At 43.9% G+C, this 19,628-nt stretch overlaps 1 protein-coding gene across 2 annotated transcripts; it reads left to right on the top strand.

Moving 5' to 3' along the window:
• The first annotated feature begins 3,357 nt into the window (after positions 1-3,357).
• On the top strand, positions 3,358-19,625 carry si:ch211-154o6.3 (uncharacterized). Of its 2 annotated transcripts, XM_021562210.3 has the most exons (14): positions 3,358-3,603; positions 3,696-3,805; positions 5,098-5,216; positions 5,823-6,058; positions 9,620-9,743; positions 10,024-10,145; positions 11,254-11,340; positions 11,508-11,597; positions 12,180-12,268; positions 15,525-15,744; positions 15,875-15,997; positions 16,192-16,357; positions 18,737-18,825; positions 19,291-19,625. In XM_021562210.3, the coding sequence occupies exons 2-14, from the start codon at positions 3,710-3,712 to the stop codon at positions 19,377-19,379; spliced, it is 1,650 nt and encodes a 549-aa protein (XP_021417885.1). In that variant the 5' UTR covers positions 3,358-3,603; positions 3,696-3,709; the 3' UTR covers positions 19,380-19,625. The 2 variants fall into 2 exon arrangements, with proteins under 2 accessions (XP_021417885.1, XP_021417890.1); XM_021562215.3 differs by lacking the exon at positions 3,696-3,805 and having other exon boundaries at positions 3,481-3,603.
• Positions 19,626-19,628: the final 3 nt, after the last annotated feature.

The following is a 19,628-nucleotide window of genomic DNA, read 5'->3' as shown; positions in this document are numbered from 1 at the left end:
AAAAATAATACATAGATTGATAGCTTTAAATCCCCCCAAAACATGTCACTACAGTTGTACTAGGTCACTACTGATACAAGCCAATTTGCTTGCCTAAGTACTTTAAACAATGCCTAAACATAAAGTTTTGCAGTATAAAGCACTTGCAGTATGTTTTATGACTGATAAACAGTTCATGTATGATGGGTAACTCTTTGTAATTTTGAAGTGTTTTTCGTGGATGTAAATGCCACCGCAATTCAAGAACGACCCATAAAGGGTTCTTCGGCTGTCCGAGAGAACCCTTTTTGGTTCTAGGTAGTATCTTATCACCAAAGGGTTCTTAAAAGGTTATACGATGGTTAGTTGGGTAAGTTGGGTTCTACATCGGTTCTACATCTGATCTACATAGAGCCAAAAAAGGGTTATCATACAGGGACAGCAGAGGAAGCTTTTATGGTTCTAGGTAGCCCCTTTTCTAAGAGTGTCGAAATTCAGTTCCTTCTCTTGCTCTCTCTCTTCCCTCTATCTTCTCTATAGGCAATCGGGGGCAAGCACCTCTGACTCTTCCGTTTTTGCTGCAGTTGGGGCTGATGGTTGCACCTGCCTTACTTCAAACTCTAATGTAACACTTGGTATGCTCTCCTTGCACAGGACTCTGCAGAACTTCTGCAACAACAGTGGCAACAACATAAGAATAACTTATATGACTAGGCCTACTATATTTACTGGTACTGTAGACCTAGCTGACCCGTTTCCATGATTGAACACCATGAAAGACTTAACCCAAATGATCTTGTAACAATCATACAGATACACAAATAAAGTTGTGTGTCTACACTCTTCTTGATATTTTCTTTCTCTGTCTGATAGATGGAGCCACATGCAGACGATGCCTATGACATATTGTGGGCTAGGGATAGGCTAGGCATTAAGCCTTGGAAAAATGACAAAACGTTGATAGTGCTGGAAAACGCACAGCAGAACATAGAAGAGACATGATGTCGAATGGAAAGCAATACCTCCACCTGTTTTCAAAAATGCTTTCACACATACAATGCCTATAGAAAGTCTGTACCCCCTTGAACTTTTGGGGGGGGGGGGCATTACAACGTGGGATTGAATTATATTTCATTGTAATTTTTTGCCATTGATCTACACAAAATACTCCATAATGTCAAAGGGAAAAGGAAATTCTACACATTTGTACAAATTAATAGAAAATGTTTAACTAAACTATAGTTGTCACATAAGTGTTTATCCCCTTCGTTTGGCAATCCTAAATTAGTTTCGAAGTAACATTTGGGGCTACTCCCGAGTGGTGCATCTGTCTAAAGCACTGCTTCGATCCAAGCCTGTTTCACAACCGGCAGTGGCCGGGAGTCCCATAGGGCAGCGCACAATTGGCCCAGCGTTGTCCGGGTTAGGGGAGGGTTTGGCTGGGGGGGGGGGATTTACTTGGCTCATCGCGCTCTAGCGACTACTTGTACCGGTCCGGGCGCTTGCAGTCGTCAGTTGAACATTCAACAATGTTTCCTCCGACACATTCTTCTGGGTTAAGCAGCCGGGTGTTAAGGAGCCCGGTTTGGTGGGTCATGTTTCGGAGGACGCATGACTTGACCTTCGCCTCTCCCGAACCCGTTGGGGAGTTGCAGCGATGAGACAAGATCGTAATTGGATATGATGAAAAGTAAGTAAAATGTAACAAATCACATATTAAGTTATATGGACTGACTCTGTGTGAAATAATAGGGGTTGACATGATTTTTGAATGACTAACCCTTCCTCTGTCCCCCATACATACAACATCTATAAGGTCCCTCAGTCAAGTATTGCATTTCAAGCACATATTCAGCTAAAAGGACCAGAGGGCTTTTCGAAAGCCTCATAAAGAAGAGCAGTGATTGGTAGATGGGTAACAATAACAAATCAGACATGAAATATATCTTTAAGCATGGTCCAGTTAATAATTACGCTGTGGATTATGTAATAAACTACTTAGGCACATCAAAGATGCAGCAGTCTTCCTCCTGAACTGAGCTGCAGGACAGGAAATAAAATGCTCAGGGACGTCACTATGAGGCCGTTGGTGATTTTAAAACAGCTACAGAGTTCAATGGCTGTGATGGTAAAAAAAAAAACGAGGATGGATCAACAGAGTTGTAGTAACCTAATTTACAGAGTGAAAAGAATAATACAAATATACAGAAAAAAAATTCCAAAACATCCATATGTACGCAGCAAGGCACTAAGTAATACTGGGGAAAAAATACACTGCAAAGGAATAAACATTTTGGCCTAACTGCAAAGCCTTATGATTGAGGCAAATCCAACACAACACATCACTCAGTAACTCCCTCCTTATTTTCAAGCATGATGGTGGCTGCATCATGGTATGTGTACGCTTGACATCGACAAAGACTGCAGAGTTTTTCAGGATGAAAATAAATGTGATGGAGCTAAACACAGGCAATCTCCTAGAGAAAAACCTGCTTCAGTCTGCTTTACACCAGACTGGGAAAGGAATTCACCTTTCAACAGGACAATAACCTACTACACAAAGCCAAATCTACACTGGAGTTGCTTACCAAGAAGACCGTGAATGTTCCTGAGTGGCCAAGTTACAGTTTTGACTTAAATCTGCTTGGCAAGACTTGAAAATTGCTGTCTAGCTATAATCCCCGACACCTTGACAAAGCTTGAAGCTCTTATGAGACTTACCCAGGAAGACTCACAGCTGTAATCACTGCCAAAGGTGTTTCTAAAATGTATTGACTGAGGGGGTATATACTTATCTAATCAAGGTATAGTAGTGTTTTATTTTTCTTCCACTTTGACATTATAGAGTATTTCATGTAGATAGTTGCCAAAGAGGAGAATTAGTCTAAATCTATTTGAATCCTACTTTGTAACACAATAAAATGTGAAGAAATCCAAGGGGGGGGGGGTATACTTTTCTAGGCACTATACACAGACTAGACATATACATAATGTTTACTATGGATGTTATTACAACTAATTATAACAAATGGTGCATATTGGCGTAATGGTTGAGCACTTATTTGTTATTGAATTAAATTGCTATTTAAATGTTTTATCTCACAAACGGAATTATTGAAGACCAAGTCCTATTCTCATACACTGAATATAAATAATTATTCAGTTATAACACCAAATTAAATCTTATCAAATCAGTCACTATAGGGGAAAAGTGAACGATGGTCGAAATGAGGGAGCACGTAATAAAAATGAAACGCTGCCTTGGTATTTGGATTTTTGTAAATTAAGTTCCTCTCCATTCCACCTAGTGTCACTGTAAACCAGAGCAATGTCGGTAACCGTCCGGGAGACCAGAGAAGAAGTTAATAAAGCGCCCGTGCTTGTTTGAGATCTACTACATTGCAGTCAGACTGCGCAGGATCACTGATCTACATAGATCATCTCCCGGGAAAAACCACTGCTCATTATGTGGTGAAGATTAGCGAATTTGCGCAGATCCTTGCTCAAATGTATCCCCTCAAACACGCTCACACAGGCTATCCACCATTGTTGTCATCAGCGATGAGACACGTCTATGGAAACGATTGACTGGGCAGAGAAAGGACAACAAACTAGTGAAACACGGTAGAAACACTTAAACATGAATGTTGCATGACCCACAAGCCTAGTGAAACATTGTAGACATACTAATCTGGAACAGTTGTTGGTGCTTGTAGATTAAGGGTTTCAGATGGGGGAGGTGAGAAAGCTCCAGAAGAAATTGAGACAGATTGAGAATCTGGAGATCAACATTTCTCAATCTCTCACTCCAGAAGAAAGAGTTAAGGTACAGAACACGACTTTCACTTCTCATCTTCAGCCATAGTTTTAATATCAGTCGTGTCATGAGCGCACCGGTGCTTATTCCACAATCCTGAATAGATTTCCCTTGGTACTAATACTCCCGGATATGACTGTACTCGCTCCCAAGAGAGATCTTGATGTAGCACCTTAATCCTCCAATACAATCTTGCAGGTTACATTTGATATTATTACAGTCTCGGTCGTGAGTGAGTTCAATTGAGGCCAACCTAGCTGGAGCACACCAAGACTGAACAGCAGATCATTAAATAATTTCACCCATGTGAGATAGAGCATAGGCTCGCTAGATCACAATCTTCGGAAATCTAGTGGTAAAACAACTTGCGTTCTCATTGGGTTTTGGACGAGTTTTAGATCAACCTCATCTACACTGGCACTAATTGAATACATCAAATGTAAGCATAACAATGATACCCTTCTCTTGTGTCGAGATGTATCATTCCTTTCTAATCTTGATTTGGTGTCATTGGGGTTTTGGCAATCTGAATCACCTTGTAAACTGTAGGGAGGGGGTTGCGTTTATAAACCTTGCTGACCTTGCGGATTGCTGATGTTGTGAGAGGATTTGAACCCACCGGTCGGCCATATTGGCACTCCCTAGCAGGAGACCTCCATAGGAATGAATGGAATTCTGCAGTATTTCAATTAATTGTTTCTAGGACAAAATTACTGTGTATTTACAATGTATTTAAAAATATTAATATTGTAGTGGGGGCAGTAACATTACTGCTTGCAAAAAAAAAAATACTTTGTAGATCTTTATTTTTTTAAAATTATGTTTACCTCACATAATATAATTTGAAAGTATACATTAAGGTGCCTGTAATATAATAATTGTGTCAAAAATGAACATTAATAAATACATTTCAGTAGCTTCCGAAATATTATTTTACAATTGAGGAGGAGTGCCAAGATTGCTGCGCGGTGGCTTCAATACAGTGCCCCCTGTCAGTCATTCAGGATTTATACAAATCATTGGGGGACACATATCAATAGTCTACAGTGGTCGTTTTGTCTCCTTTCCTTCATCTGCTTTGATCTGGAAACATAGGATTGGTGACAGTACTATAATGGACGGATGTCTACTCACTGTCTTTTATCAGTCCATCTCTTCTCAGATCAGTACAGATGAAGGAGGAGCAACATTGGACTATTGAGACGTACCCAGGGAGAATTCTACGGTCATGCATGTTATTATTAACCTAAATTATGGGCTCAAACAAATCTAAGCCCCCCCCTCCCCCCCTCCATCTTCAGATCTCCAGGAAGGCGGAGCTCCGCACCAGATTGGCTGAACTTCTGCTGCAGCTTTCTGGCCCCCAGCAAACTCCGGGGATTGTGGGAGGAGGAAAACATGAGAAGATGAAAAGACAAGTGTAAGGAAAGAGAGAGAGAGAGAGAGGGAGGGAGAGCTAGAGGGAGATAGGGGAGATTAACATCCCTGTTCACAAGCTGTAACATTCACTTTGATGCTTTGATCTGGCTTGAGTCTAGCCGACATAGGTCAAAGTCAGTCAGTCATTCTTTCAAGGCATCCTAATGTATTGGAGTAGTAGAGGGGATAGAACGTCGTGTAGCCATCACTTAGGGATTCCTTCCATAGAGTTACGACTGGGCACACTTTCCCAGGGCTTTGAAATATCAAGGGAATACCAGGGTAAATGTCATTATCACAAAGTAGTATAAACGATAATGAAAATGATAGTGATAATCTGTTAATCAAAGACACAACGACAACATCAATCTGTTTTTCCACGCCATGGCGACAACTGTATATTTATGCACTTTGAGATTATACTTGTACTGAAGTGCTATAGAAATGTAATAAAGGATTATCCTTATTTGTAAGCTTGCTTGTGTGTCTATGGCTTAGCCTATGCACTGTTCTGTATGTCTGTGCACATAACATTTTCCTGAATGTGACTGCACTGTCAATTCACTCTTGGTGTTTGGTGTGTTTTTTTGTTGTTGCTCGGGCACAGTGAAGCCACCTCTGAGGCTCTTCCATCACACAGCCCCTCTGCTACCAAGATCCCCAAGGGAGAAGCAGAGCCGACAGGCCGACAGAAGAAGACAGGCAGTCAGAAGGAGACGGTAACAAGGGGAGAGACAGGAAGAAAGGAGGAGACAGGAGGACGGAGAGAGACAGGAGCAGGGGAAGAGCAGTCAGAGCCCTGTCTAGCTGTGACCGACACAAGCCCCAAGGAAAACCAGGAAGGTGGGGTTATCTTTAAACTAGGGTTTGTTAGATTATGTAGACACATTCTCATACTCATTGGTATCTCACAAATGTACTGTGATTGAAGGAAAGAGAATAATATCGATCTGTCTTTCCCACCTGGGTTGTGTTCATTAGGGTCCACTGTTGGCACACTGTAGCAAAACGCTTCAGAACGACAAACCAAAACTACCATTTCATGAGTTCAGATCGTACCTACCTGTTACAGACGGTTTTCTTCAGCTTCGTGCCTACTGAACACAAGCCTGATCTGTTTGTACTGTTTGTTTCCTAGAAACAGAATTAGTTTCATGCTCTAGAGCTGACAAATACGTGTACAGTAGTTATTGATCAACTAAGGTTAGAGAAGTGTTGAGTCAACCATGGCTATTATAGTCTCTCCCAATGTCCCTGATCAGGCCGGAGGCCAGGGCCTGTATTCACCAAGTGTCTCAGAATAGGGGCGCTGATCTAGTATTAGTTTAGCCTTTTAGGTCATACTGAATAAGATTGTATAGACAGATTCTAGGTCTGCACCTACTCTGAGACGCTTTGTGGATACTTGCCCTGGTCCCTCCCTGTCTTATTCTTTATGATCTCAAAGGCAAAACAGATCCTAGATCAGTTTTGACTTCATTCCCTCATAATGCCATCCCCTTTATGCGTGATGTAACGATGAATAAGGTCGAGCAACCTGTCAGTTTCAAGTGGAATAACATCTTTGTTATTTTTTTCCCGTTTGAAATGTCAGCGTTCTCCGTGCACTGTAATTTACAAATTGATAAGAGCTGTTGGTAAGATCCAGGTAAAGTAAGCCGCTTAGATAAGGGGGTTGTAAATATTAATGACAATGTTTTCAGATCTATTTGAACTGATAATCGCTGGAGACAAATGTGAAACCAGTCAGATGGCAGCAAACTAACGCATATCCACATATCAACTTTCCCACAGTGACGTTTATAAAATGAAGGCCTTATAACTTTGCTAGAATAACGTTGGGAGACCTAAACTATAGGATTCTGTAGCCATCCGCAAAGGAGAGTATAGCACCAAACCTAGAGTTGATTTCTGGTTTTCTAGAGTGTTTGAATTACGTCTACTTTTTTTCCTGTGTGTTTTACAATTTGTGTCATGTTAAATATTCGCCACTATTGGAAGCCACTGTCAGTTATACCCACACATATTTTTAACGGTCACTTTAGTGTTTGTTTCCTTACATTTTGCATCATTCCATTACACAGTTAGTTTACCTTTCTTTCCTCTGTCACGTTCCTGAGGATCGCTAGTAATTGTGGATCATATTGGGCTAACGTATTACAAGTTGTGCAGTCATTTGCGACATGTATCCCATTGGAATCATTATGGACTGCAGGCCATACATACAGTACATGCAGCAGTTTAAACTTGGAGACTGGCGCACGGTTCACAACGACTGGACTGTTCTCATCACAGTGCCAGCAGCATACCACCCTGCATACCACTGCTGGCTTGCTTCTGAAGCTGAGCAGGGTTGGTCCTGGTCAGTCCCTGGATGGGAGACCAGATGCTGCTGGAAATTGTGTTGGAGGGCCAATAGGAGGCACTCTTTCCTCTGGTGTAAAAAATATCCCAATGCCACAAGGCAGTGATTGGGGACCGTCTTTCGGATGGGATGTTAAACGGGTGTCCTGACTCTCTGAGGTCATTAAAGATCCCAAGGCACTTATCGTAAGAGTATGTAAGAGTGTCCTGGATAAATTCCCAATCTGTCCCTCAAACCATCACGGTCACCTAATCCTCCCCAGTTTACAATTGGCTCATTCATCCCCCTCCTCTCCCCTGTAACTATTCCCCAGGTCGTTGCTGCAAATGAGAACGTGTTCTCAGTCAACTTACCTGCTAAAATAACAGAAAACATTTTAAAAAGTATTGATTTATAGGACTACATTTCAACCCTTATTGTACACTTTTCTCACCTTTCAATATTTCATGGATTGATTAATTGAATATGGCAACTTTCAGGAGGAATCAAACCACTGTATTTTTGATTCACCAATATATTTTCTTGCGTAAAGGTTCTCCAAACCTGTTTTAAATAAATGCTTTCCGAACCCTAAAAAGATCAAGAGTATTTTTAAATCGACCAATTGGTGCTGAGAAGGAGACAAATATTTGTGTACTTACATGGCTTTCTTTCATTGATCCCTAATTTTCGGGAACAGTTCTCTCAATATATTCTAGTGAGTCTGTCAAACTAAATTCTAATTGAAGGTACATCAAATTTAAAGGGATGGCTTTATATAAATGTACTGAAACCCCTATTGAATGAAAACTCCAGGGGAAGTCTGTCGGCCATCAAGTGGAAGGGTTTTCAGCGATTGATTTAAATGTATTCAGCGCATGCAATGGAACCATGCCTGCAAAGCCTGTTACGCACCTGTACAAAGCCTGTTACGCACCTGTACAAAGCCTGTTACGCACCTGTATAAAGCCTGTTACGCACCTGTATAAAGCCTGTTACGCACCTGTATAAAGCCTGTTACGCACCTGTATAAAGCCTGTTACGCACCTGTATAAAGCCTGTTACGCACCTGTATAAAGCCTGTTACGCACCTGTATAAAGCCCGTTACGCACCTGTACAAAGCCTGTTACGCACCTGTACAAAGCCCGTTACGCACCTGTATAAAGCCCGTTACGCACCTGTATAAAGCCCGTTACGCACCTGTATAAAGCCCGTTACGCACCTGTACAAAGCCCGTTACGCACCTGTACAAAGCCCGTTACTCACCTGTACAAAGCCTGTTACGCACCTGTACAAAGCCCGTTACACACCTGTACAAAGCCCGTTACGCACCTGTACAAAGCCCGTTACGCACCTGTACGAAGCCCGTTACGCACCTGTATAAAGCCCGTTACGCACCTGTACAAAGCCCGTTACGCACCTGTACAAAGCCTGCTACGCACCTGTACGAAGACTGTTACGCACCTGTACAAAGCCCGTTACGCACCTGTACAAAGCCTGTTACGCACCTGTACAAAGCCCGTTATGCACCTGTATAAAGCCCGTTACGCACCTGTATAAAGCCCGTTACGCACCTGTATAAAGCCCGTTACGCACCTGTATAAAGCCAGTTACGCACCTGTACAAAGCCCGTTACGCACCTGTACAAAGCCCGTTACGCACCTGTACAAAACCCGTTACGCACCTGTACAAAGCCCGTTACGCACCTGTATAAAGCCCGTTACGCACCTGTACAAAGCCCGTTACGCACCTGTACAAAGCCCGTTACGCACCTGTACAAAGCCCGTTACGCACCTGCACAAAGCCCGTTACGCACCTGCACAAAGCCCGTTACGCACCTGCACAAAGATTGTTACGCACCTGTACAAAGCCCGTTACGCACCTGCACAAAGCCCGTTACGCACCTGCGCAAAGCCCGTTACGCACACACATCTGAATACCAACTACTGAGAAGTGCATAAGAAAGGCGTACAAGTCTGAATCTGTCCCTTTGTAAAGAAGTTCACGCAAGACTTGGGTTCTGGGTTCATGGTGATTATGATGGGTCCCTTTTTTTCAGATGCCGAGTTTACATCTCTCAAAGCATCATGGGAGAAAGCCAAGTTTCGCTTGAGGTCGCTGGAGGGTCACAGTGACATCGTCACCTGTGTGGTTGCTGTTGACAACCTGGTGATCTCCGGCAGGTAAGTGAGTCATTCTCCGATTTAATAATAGATCGCATAACTGTGAATAATTCAATTAATTTATTTCTTTCTTTCTCCCTCCTCCTCTCTCTGTAACTCTTAATATGCTAACTTTCTCCTCCTACACTGAGAGCCATTCTCGCCTGAACAGAGTGTTATTGATCTACTTCAAGCTTGTCTGCTCTCACTCTCTGTCTCTCGTTGTCTCTCTCTGTCTCTCACACTCATTTCATCTCACTCTGTTGTTCTCTCCATCTCTCTCTCTATTTCTCTCTCTCAGTCGAGACACAACAGTAAAGGTGTGGCACGTTCCTACGGCAACCGAGCAGCGGAATCTGGGAGGTCACACTGGTGGAGTCACCTGTCTATCTGCCCCTCCGCCTGAATACTGTAGGAGACTCGGTAGGGAATGGACGGACACACACACACCTACAGTATGTCTTACTATACTAACCCTAACTCCTAATCCTAACCCTAACTCCTAACCCTAAACCTTACCCCTAATTCCAACCCTAAATTTAACCACTACCTCTAACTCTAACCCCTAAGCCTAAAATAGCCTGTATACAAGTGAGGACCGGTTTACTATTCGTGTGAGGACTGCTGGTACTCACAAATATAGTAAAACATGTACACACACACACACACACACACACACACACACACACACACACACACACACACACACACACACACACACACACACACCCTTATATTTCAGGCAGTGTAATTATAGTTTTAGTTCATCAGGTCAAATCCACAGAGAGAACTAGCAGCAGTAGACACTCTGGGTTACTCTCATTCTGACTGAAGGAGGGATCGTGCCACTACTTGAACTTCTCTGCCCTTTTTGTCTCTCCACCCACGCTCCCCCTCTCCATATCTCTATCTCACGCTCCCCCTCTCCGTATCTCTATCTCACGCTCTCCCTCTCCGTATCTCTATCTCACACTCCCCCTCTCCGTATCTCTATCTCACGCTCTCCCTCTCCGTATCTCTATCTCACGCTCCCCTCTCCGTATCTCTATCTCACGCTCTCCCTCTCCGTATCTCTATCTCACGCTCTCCCTCTCCGTATCTCTATCTCACGCTCTCTCTCTCCGTATCTCTATCTCACGCTCTCCCTCTCCGTATCTCTATCTCACGCTCCCCCTCTCCGTATCTCTATCTCACGCTCTCCCTCTCCGTATCTCTATCTCACGCTCTCCCTCTCCGTATCTCTATCTCACGCTCTCCAGGTTTTTTCTCTGATTCCATGAGCTACTTTGGCATAAGTCAGGCTTACATTACCAAGACGAGAACTCGGGAACGCATCATATTAAATCAATAACAACATGGACGATAAATATATGCATACTGACTATGAACTGTACAATGACAACAAATAAAATGATTATAATTCCCTCCCCCATATATTCTCTCCATCTCTTTCTTCATTTCAACACCCCCTTGTCTCTTCCCCCCCCCCCTCTCCTCCCTACTGTCAATCTCTCTCTCTCTCTCTCTCTAGCCTGGGAACTGTCTCTGGGAGACAAGGAGAGGTTCATCCTGAGTGGTTCAGCGGACTGTTGTGTGAGGATCTGGGCTTTAAGCACTGGTTAGTTCACTTCGTACATACACAGTCTGAGCCCTACAGCTTTGTCTGGGTGAGTGCCCTGTGTGCGTCTGTGTGTGTGTGCGTCTGTGTGTGTGTGTGTGTGTGCCTACGTAATTCCCTGTGCGTGTTGTGGACAATGAAATCAGTGTTCCCCTCTCTCCATCCAGGCCAGTGTGTAAAGTCCATCTACACCTTTAACGCGGTGACTGCTCTCTGCTTTGTGCCTGAAGGCGATGGCTACATCATCACAGGATCAGGTTTGAGTGGATGCAGTTTCTGTGTGTGTGGGGGGGGGTGGGGGGGTACGTATATGTTTGTGTGTCTATGACAGACTCAGTGGATCAGGGGTAGGCAACCCTGTTCCTGGGATGCCGCAGGTACTGAAGGATTTTGTTCCAACTAGCCTAATTGATCAGTTCAGTGATTGCCTAAATTCAACACACCTGGTCTTCCATGTCGGTTAAATAAAAAACATGAAGTGCCTGCAGCACTCCAGGACCAGGGTTGCCTAACCCTGCAGTTGACAGTAAGTGTCGTCAGACTGACAGAGGCAGACAAGTGAGGAGACTCAAGCTCACAGGTATTTATGCAAGACATCAGTAATGTCTGCCAGCAACTGTCAGGCCTACTTAACCTCTCTTTCTCTCCCTGTCTCTCTCTCTCTCTCTCTCTCTTGCTCTTTTACCATCCCTCCCCTCTCTCTTTTCCCATACTCTCACCCTCCCTCCATCTCTCACTCCATCTCGTTCTCTCTCTCTCCCTTCACCCCTCTCTCTCTCTATCAACCTCTCTCCCTCTCCCTCACTCACTCTTTACCCTCTCCCTCTCTCTGTCTGCAGATGGGGGTAAAGTCCAGGCCTGGAGCTGGCAAACCATGGACAACTGTCAATCAATCAACGCCCATGAGGAGGCTGTGACCTCCCTACAGGTGGCTGCCATAATCAAGAGCCAATAGTGTCACATTCTAGGCTTTTAAGCCATTGTGCTTCTGTAACTATGGTTGTGTTCAAACGGAAGAAAATGGACTGAAACTGGTCCAATAACAAATGCTAATTTTAGTTTTCTGCCCAAATGATCAAAAACTTGTGTTTTCATCAAGGCCTTGTTGAAATTAAAGCAAATATTTCCGTACTGTTGACAGATGTGTGTGCTTTAGCCAACTTAGTTGTTGTCACGCCAAACAAATTGGCTGAGGCAGAAACAAAAATGGCAGCCCGACGGACCAAATATCTTGTTCTCCTTATATGTTACACACTTGTAGGCAGTGTGGAAATAAATGTAAAATAAATTAAGATATATAGATTCCACAGAAGTCCAAAAGAGTATTCGGTGCTCTTTTCGTCGTTACTTTCAAAAATAAATACATTATATTTGCGAGGATAGAGGATCAGAAATGGACTACAGTGGCTTGCGAAAGTATTCACCCCCCTTGGCATTTTTCCTATTTTGTTGCCTTTACAACCTGGAATTAAAATAAATATTTGGGGGGTTTGTATCATTTGATTTACACAACATGCCTACCACTTTGAAGATGCAAAATATTTTTTTTTGTGAAACAAATAAGACACACACAAAAAAAACTTGAGTGTGCATAACTATTCACGTCCCGAAAGTCCTTACTTTGTAGAGCCACCTACAGCTGCAAGTCTCTTGGTGTATGCCTCTATAAGCTTGGCACGTCTAGCCACTGGATTTTTGCCCATTCTTCAATGCAAAACTGCTCCAGCTCCTTCAAGTTGGATGGGTTCTGCTGGTGTACAGCAGTCTTTAAGTCATACCACATATTCTCAATTGGATTGAGGTCTGGGCTTTGACTAGGCTGTTCCAAGACATTTAAATGTTTCCCCTTAAACCACTCGAGTGTTGCTTTAGCAGTATGCTTAGGGTCATTGTCCTGCTGGAAGGTGAACCTCCGTCCCAGTCTCAAATCTCTGGAAGACTTAAACAGGTTTCCCTCAAGAATTTCCCAGCACCATCCATCATTCCTTCAATTCTGACCAGTTTCTCAGTCCCTGCCTATGAAAAACGGTGTTCTCAGGGGTTGATGAGGTGTTAGGTTTGCGCCAGACATGGCGTTTTCCTTGATGGCCAAAAAGCTCAATTTTAGTCTCATCTGACCAGGGTTCCTTCTTCCATGTATTTGGAGAGTCTCCCACATGCCTTTTGGCGAACACCAAACGTCTTTGCTTACTTTTGTCTTTAAGCAAGGGCTTTTTTTCTGGCCACTCTCCCGTAAAGCCCAGCTCTGTGGAGTGTACGGTCCTATGGACAGATACCCCAATCTCCGCTGTGGAGCTTTGCAGCTCCTTCAGGGTTATCCTTGGTCTCTTTGTTGCCTATCTGATTAATGCCTTTCTTGCCTGGTCTGTGAGTTTTGGTGGGTGGCCCTCTCTTGGCAGGTTTGTTGTTGTGCCATGTTCTTTCCATTTTTTTTATGGATTTAATGGTGCTCTGTGGGATGTTGAAAGTTTGATATTTTTTTATAACCCAACCCTGATCTGTACTTCTCCACAACTTTACCCTGACCTGTTTGGAGAGCTCCTTGGTCTTCATGGTGCCACTTGTTTGGTGGTGGTGGTGCTTCCTCGTCTTCGTGGGTGCTTCTTGGTCTTCGTGGTGCTTCTTGGTCTTCGTGGGTGCTTCTTGGTCTTTGTGGGTGCTTCTTGGTCTTCGTGGGTGCTTCTTGGTCTTCGTGGGTGCTTCTTGGTCTTTGTGGGTGCTTCCTCGTCTTTGTGGGTGCTTCCTCGTCTTCGTGGTGCTTCCTCGTCTTCGTGGTGCTTCTTGGTCTTTGTGGGTGCTTCCTCGTCTTTGTGGGTGCTTCTTGGTCTTCGTGGGTGCTTCTTGGTCTTCGTGGGTGCTTCTTGGTCTTCGTGGGTGCTTCTTGGTCAGTGGGCGCTTCTACGTCTTCGTGGTGCTTCTTGGTCTTCGTGGTGCTTCTTGGTCTTCGTGGTGCTTCTTGGTCTTTGTGGGTGCTTCTTGGTCTTTGTGGGTGCTTCTTGGTCTTTGTGGGTGCTTCTTGGTCTTCGTGGTGCTTCTTGGTCTTCGTGGGTGCTTCTTGGTCTTCGTGGGTGCTTCTTGGTCTTCGTGGGTGCTTCTTGGTCTTCGTGGGTGCTTCTTGGTCTTCGTGTTGCCACTTGCTTAGTGGTGTTGCAGACTCTGGGGTCTTTCAGAACAGGTGTATATATACTGAGATCATGTGACAGATCATGTGACACTTAGATTGCACACAGGTGGACTTTATTTAACTAATTATGTGACTTCTGAAGGTAATTGGTTGCACCAGATCTTATTTAGGGGCTTCATAGCAAAGGGGGTGAATACATGTGTACGCACCACTTTTCTGTTTTTTATTTTTTTATTATTATTTTTAAACAAGCTTTTTTTTTTCATTTCACTTCACCCATTTGGACTATTTTGTGTATGTCCATTACATGAAATCCAAATTCAATTTAAATTACAGGTTGTAACGCAACAAAATAGGAAAAACGCCAAGGGGTATGAATACTTTTACAAGGCACTGTATACATGTTCCTTGGGGGCTGTTTTAATACATAGTTTAAATGTCCAATGCAGCTGGGTTATCTCAATATCAAATCATTTCTTGGTAACAATTAAGTACCTTACTGTGATTGTTTTCAATTAGCAAAGAGCCAATTCTGTCTGGGAGTGGTCTGAGTGGGGAGGGGAAAACTGAAAACTAGCTGTTATTGGAAGAGAGATTTGGAACTGTCTTTCTTATTGGTCTATTAACTCATTTGATACCAGACATACCAAAACGCTATCCCACCAAACCAAAACAGGCTGACATTTTCAGCAGCCTTTTCAAAAAGCTCTTACTCTAAAAGGGCATTATCATAATTTTGGCAATGTCATAGTATTGTTCCAACATCATATTGTGGAAATATAAATAAAACACAAGAAAATCACGTTTTTGACTGCCCTGGGCCTTTAAGACTTACATTTATGTAGTGTTAAATGCTCAACACATTTAAGCCAAAGCAGTGAAAGCACCATCCCCACATTTGTTCATAAATTATGCGAAACCATGTGAAACCACGCAGGCATGCACACACAGACACACACATGCACTCACACACACATACACACACACACCGTATCCATGCATTGTATTCAGCCACTGCATTCAGTCTCCATGACAACTGCCCCCTATCTATCCTCCACAGTCCCAGGGTCCCCTGGTGTTCAGCAGCTCAGCAGAGGGTGGGGTGTCTGTGTGGGAGGGGCTCTGCACCAACCGCGACCCCCTGCAGCTGTTACATCATTGGGACGCAACGGTAACGGGCTGCGGGAGTCAGGAAGGTCGTCTGACCCTCAGTCCCCGTGGTGACAGGCTCTTCGTTGCCTACGGCAGAGCCAACCTTAGGATTCTCAACTGGAGGACAGGTGCGAAGCGGTGTGCGTGTGTGTGCATGAGCACACTATATAGAAGAGCCAGCTTAATATGGTACAGTGCTAGACCTTACAGATCTGTGTACTATCTGATGTTTACCGTTCTTCTGTCCAATCACCACAGGCACCGTGTCCAGGCTAACCAATCACAGCAGCATCGCTGGAGTAACAGATTGTGTACATCAGACAGGGGGACTCCTCATTGGCTCATGCTATGATTTGACAAATGGGGAAAGCACCTTGAACTGTGAGTAAAGCTAACACAACTGGTTCTTCCCTGAATATTATGGTACAATTGCCAACCTATAGAGCCACGCTTTTCATAGAATGCATTGTTCCCTAAATCTATTTTGGTTTTCATCAACTTTTTTTATCTACTTTTCTCCTTCTTTCCTTCTCTCTCTCTCTCTCTCTCCCCTTTTCTCCTTCCATCTCTCCCAGTGTTCTCTCTACCTCAGTGCAGGTACCTGGCCTCGCTGACCTGGGCGGATGCTCCGAGAATCCTTTGCTTTGCGGCGTGGCTCACGGGCAGTGGGGGTCACCGCTGGGTCACCGGAGGTCGCGCCCTTACAGTGTGGGAGCAGCTCCCCAGCTCCGGGAAGCAGAGGTGGGCTCAACACCTTTCTGTCAGTACTCCTCTAGGTCAATGAATACTGATCTGATGTTTTAATGATTTGCAGTTTAATAGAACTCTGAAATTCTTTATGGGTGCACCTGACAAAAAGTTCACTATTACTCATGTGCCCCTCACCTCACTTCTTTATGTACTTTACACCAAACCAATGTCAGTTGAATAATATGTATTTGTCGTTTTTGTAAAAGAGAGGGGTCTCCCTTCTTTTTTGTGTGTTTTTTTGTTTGTTTAACATATGTGTAGAATAGTGTAGAATAACAGGGAAGAGAGAAGAGAGTTTCTTCCAAAGTAGCGATGGAACTGGGATTTGATCCCGTGCTTGTAGGCTACTGACATATGAGTACCACAGTGGAAATAACCTTCTGGCTAGAACAGCCTGACACCTTTTAATTATCAAATAAACTACATTTCATATTTGTGCTGAGGGGGTGATGCTAATCACTAGATAACCCCAGGCCACAGTATAACAAGAATAATGGGCTGTCGGTTTCTAATTGAGCAATAAGGCACGAGGGGGTGTGGTATATGGCCAATATACCACGGCTAAGGGCTGTTCTTATGCACGACACAACGCGGAGTGCCTGGATACATCCCTTAGTTGTGGTATATTGGCCATATACAGTGGGGCAAAAAAGTATTTAGTCAGCCACCAATTGTGCAAGTTCTCCCACTTAAAAAGATGAGAGAGGCCTGTAATTTTCATCATAGGTACACTTCAACAATGACAGACAAAATGAGAAAAACATTTTTTTTATTATTTGCAAATTTATTTGCAAATTATGGTGGAAAATAAGTATTTGGTCACCTACAAACAAGCAAGATTTCTAGCTCTCACAGACCTGTAACTTCTTCTTTAAGAGGCTCCTCTGTCCTCCACTCGTTACCTGTATTAATGGCACCTGTTTGAACTTGTTATCAGTATAAAAGACACCTGTCCACAACCTCAAACAGTCACACTCCAAACTCCACTATGGCCAAGATACCAGAAACAAAATTGTAGACCTGCACCAGGCTGGGAAGACTGAATAGGTAAGCAGCTTGGTTTGAAGAAATCAACTGTGGGAGCAATTATTAGGAAATGGAAGACATACAAGACCACTGATAATCTCCCTCGATCTGGGCCTCCACGCAAGATTTCACCCCGTGGGGTCAAAATGATCACAAGAACGGTGAGCAAAAATCCCAGAACCACACGGGGGGACCTAGTGAATGACCTGCAGAGAGCTGGGACCAAAGTAACAAAGCCTACCATCAGTAACACACTACGCCGCCAGGGACTCAAATCCAGCAGTGCCAGACGTGTCCCCCTGCTTAAGCCAGTACATGTCCAGGCCCGTCTGACGTTTGCTAGAGAGCATTTGGATGATCCAGAAGATGATTGGGAGAATGTCATATGGTCAGATGAAACCAAAATATAACTTTTTGGTAAAAACTCAATTCGTCGTGTTTGGAGGACAAAGAATGCTGAGTTGCATCCAAAGAACACCATACCTACTGTGAAGCATGGGGGTGGAAACATCATGCTTTGGGGCTGTTTTTCTGCAAAGGGACCAGGACGACTGATCCGTGTAAAGGAAAGAATGAATGGGGCCATGTATCATGAGATTTTGAGTGAAAACCTCCTTCCATCAGCAAGGGCATTGAAGATGAAACGTGGCTGGGTCTTTCAGCATGACAATGATCCCAAACACACCGCCCGGACAACGAAGGAGTGGCTTCGTAAGAAGCATTTCAAGGTCCTGGAGTGGCCTAGCCAGTCTCCAGATCTCAACCCCATAGAAAATCTTTGGAGGGAGTTGAAAGTCCGTGTTGCCCAGCAACAGCCCCAAAACATCACTGCTCTAGAGGAGATCTGCATGGAGGAATGGGCCAAAATACCAGCAACAGTGTGTGAAAACCTTGTGAAGACTTTCAGAAAACATTTTACCTCTGTCGTTGCCAACAAAGGGTATATAACAAAGTATTGAGAAACTTTTGTTATTGACCAAATACTTATTTTCCACCATAATTTGCAAACAAATTCATTAAAAATCCTACAATGTGATTTTCTGGATTTCTTTTCTCATTTTTTCTGTCATAGTTGAAGTGTACCTATGATGAAAATTACAGGCCTCTCTCATATTTTTAAGTGGGAGAACCTGCACCATTGGTGGCTGACTAAATACTTTTTTGCCCCACTGTACCACAAACCCCAGAAGTGCCTTATTGCTATTATAAACTGGTTACCAACATAATTAGAACAGTAAAAATAAATGTTTTTTAATACCTGTGGTACACTGATATACCACGGCTGTCAGCCAATCAGCATTCAGGGCTCGAACCACCCAGTTTCTAATGGTGATGTTGTCACAGGGGTGATGTCACAACGAAGCGAGACAACCGATTGGACGCCTCCCTGATAGAATCAGAGGGAGATTCCGAGGACGAGGAGGACAGTGATGGTGAGGAGGGGGGTGACAGCGGGCTGAAACACACACACAAGTAATATACATAGATCAGGAAAAACTCAAAGCAACACGTCTCAAAGGGTTTCTACTGCAAGAAGCCATTGGTTCAAAGTGTCTCCTTTAGCTTCAGCTGTAGTCAAATCTATATAAATCACACCCCAAAAAGTAGCTGTAAGATTATAGCTAAGTAACTTCAAGACTGATCGCTTTGATAAAGATATGGGCTCGATTCAATCCGTAGCGCTGAAGACCTGCGCTACAGAGGGGTAGAAATGTAAAAGCGATGCATTCACGGCAAACGCTGCATATGTCGGGCTCAATCGGAAATGACCTACAGCGAAGATCTTCAGCGCTACAGATTGAATCGAGCCCTGAAGATTGAACATGTCAACTTTTTAAAAGAGCATGAACTGGAAAAGGATGTAACGCGTTTAACTATGACTCCCCACATTACTGTAGATTACGATGATGACAAAGAAGAGGACTACACATCCCAAGATGCACCAGAGTCGGGCTCAACGTCGTGGCTTCGCTGTGTTCTCCAGTGAGAGCAAGTTTCTCGCCGCCACCATGCCCAAGACGCTGCTCCTCGCAGCGAAGTAACGAAGGCTAGAGGAAGGGAGTGAGGGGGACAGAGGAGAACGATGGGGGGTGGGGGGGGTGTGTGACAGATTGAGAGAGTGGCGGAGGTGGAAAGAGAGCATACGGAGAGGGAGTTAGTGCGAGCGAGAGACAGATCATTTTCTATGTAAATGTTGTCGTTTCATGTATGCAATAAAGCTGTCATACTGTGACCT

This window comes from Oncorhynchus mykiss, chromosome 2 (assembly GCF_057628025.1).
Source record: "Oncorhynchus mykiss isolate SJ-2025 chromosome 2, ASM5762802v1, whole genome shotgun sequence".
In the NCBI taxonomy this organism is placed as follows: Eukaryota; Metazoa; Chordata; class Actinopteri; order Salmoniformes; family Salmonidae; genus Oncorhynchus; species Oncorhynchus mykiss.
The sequence above is the reverse complement of the archived record's forward strand: the minus strand, read 5'-3'. Positions and strand labels throughout refer to the sequence as shown.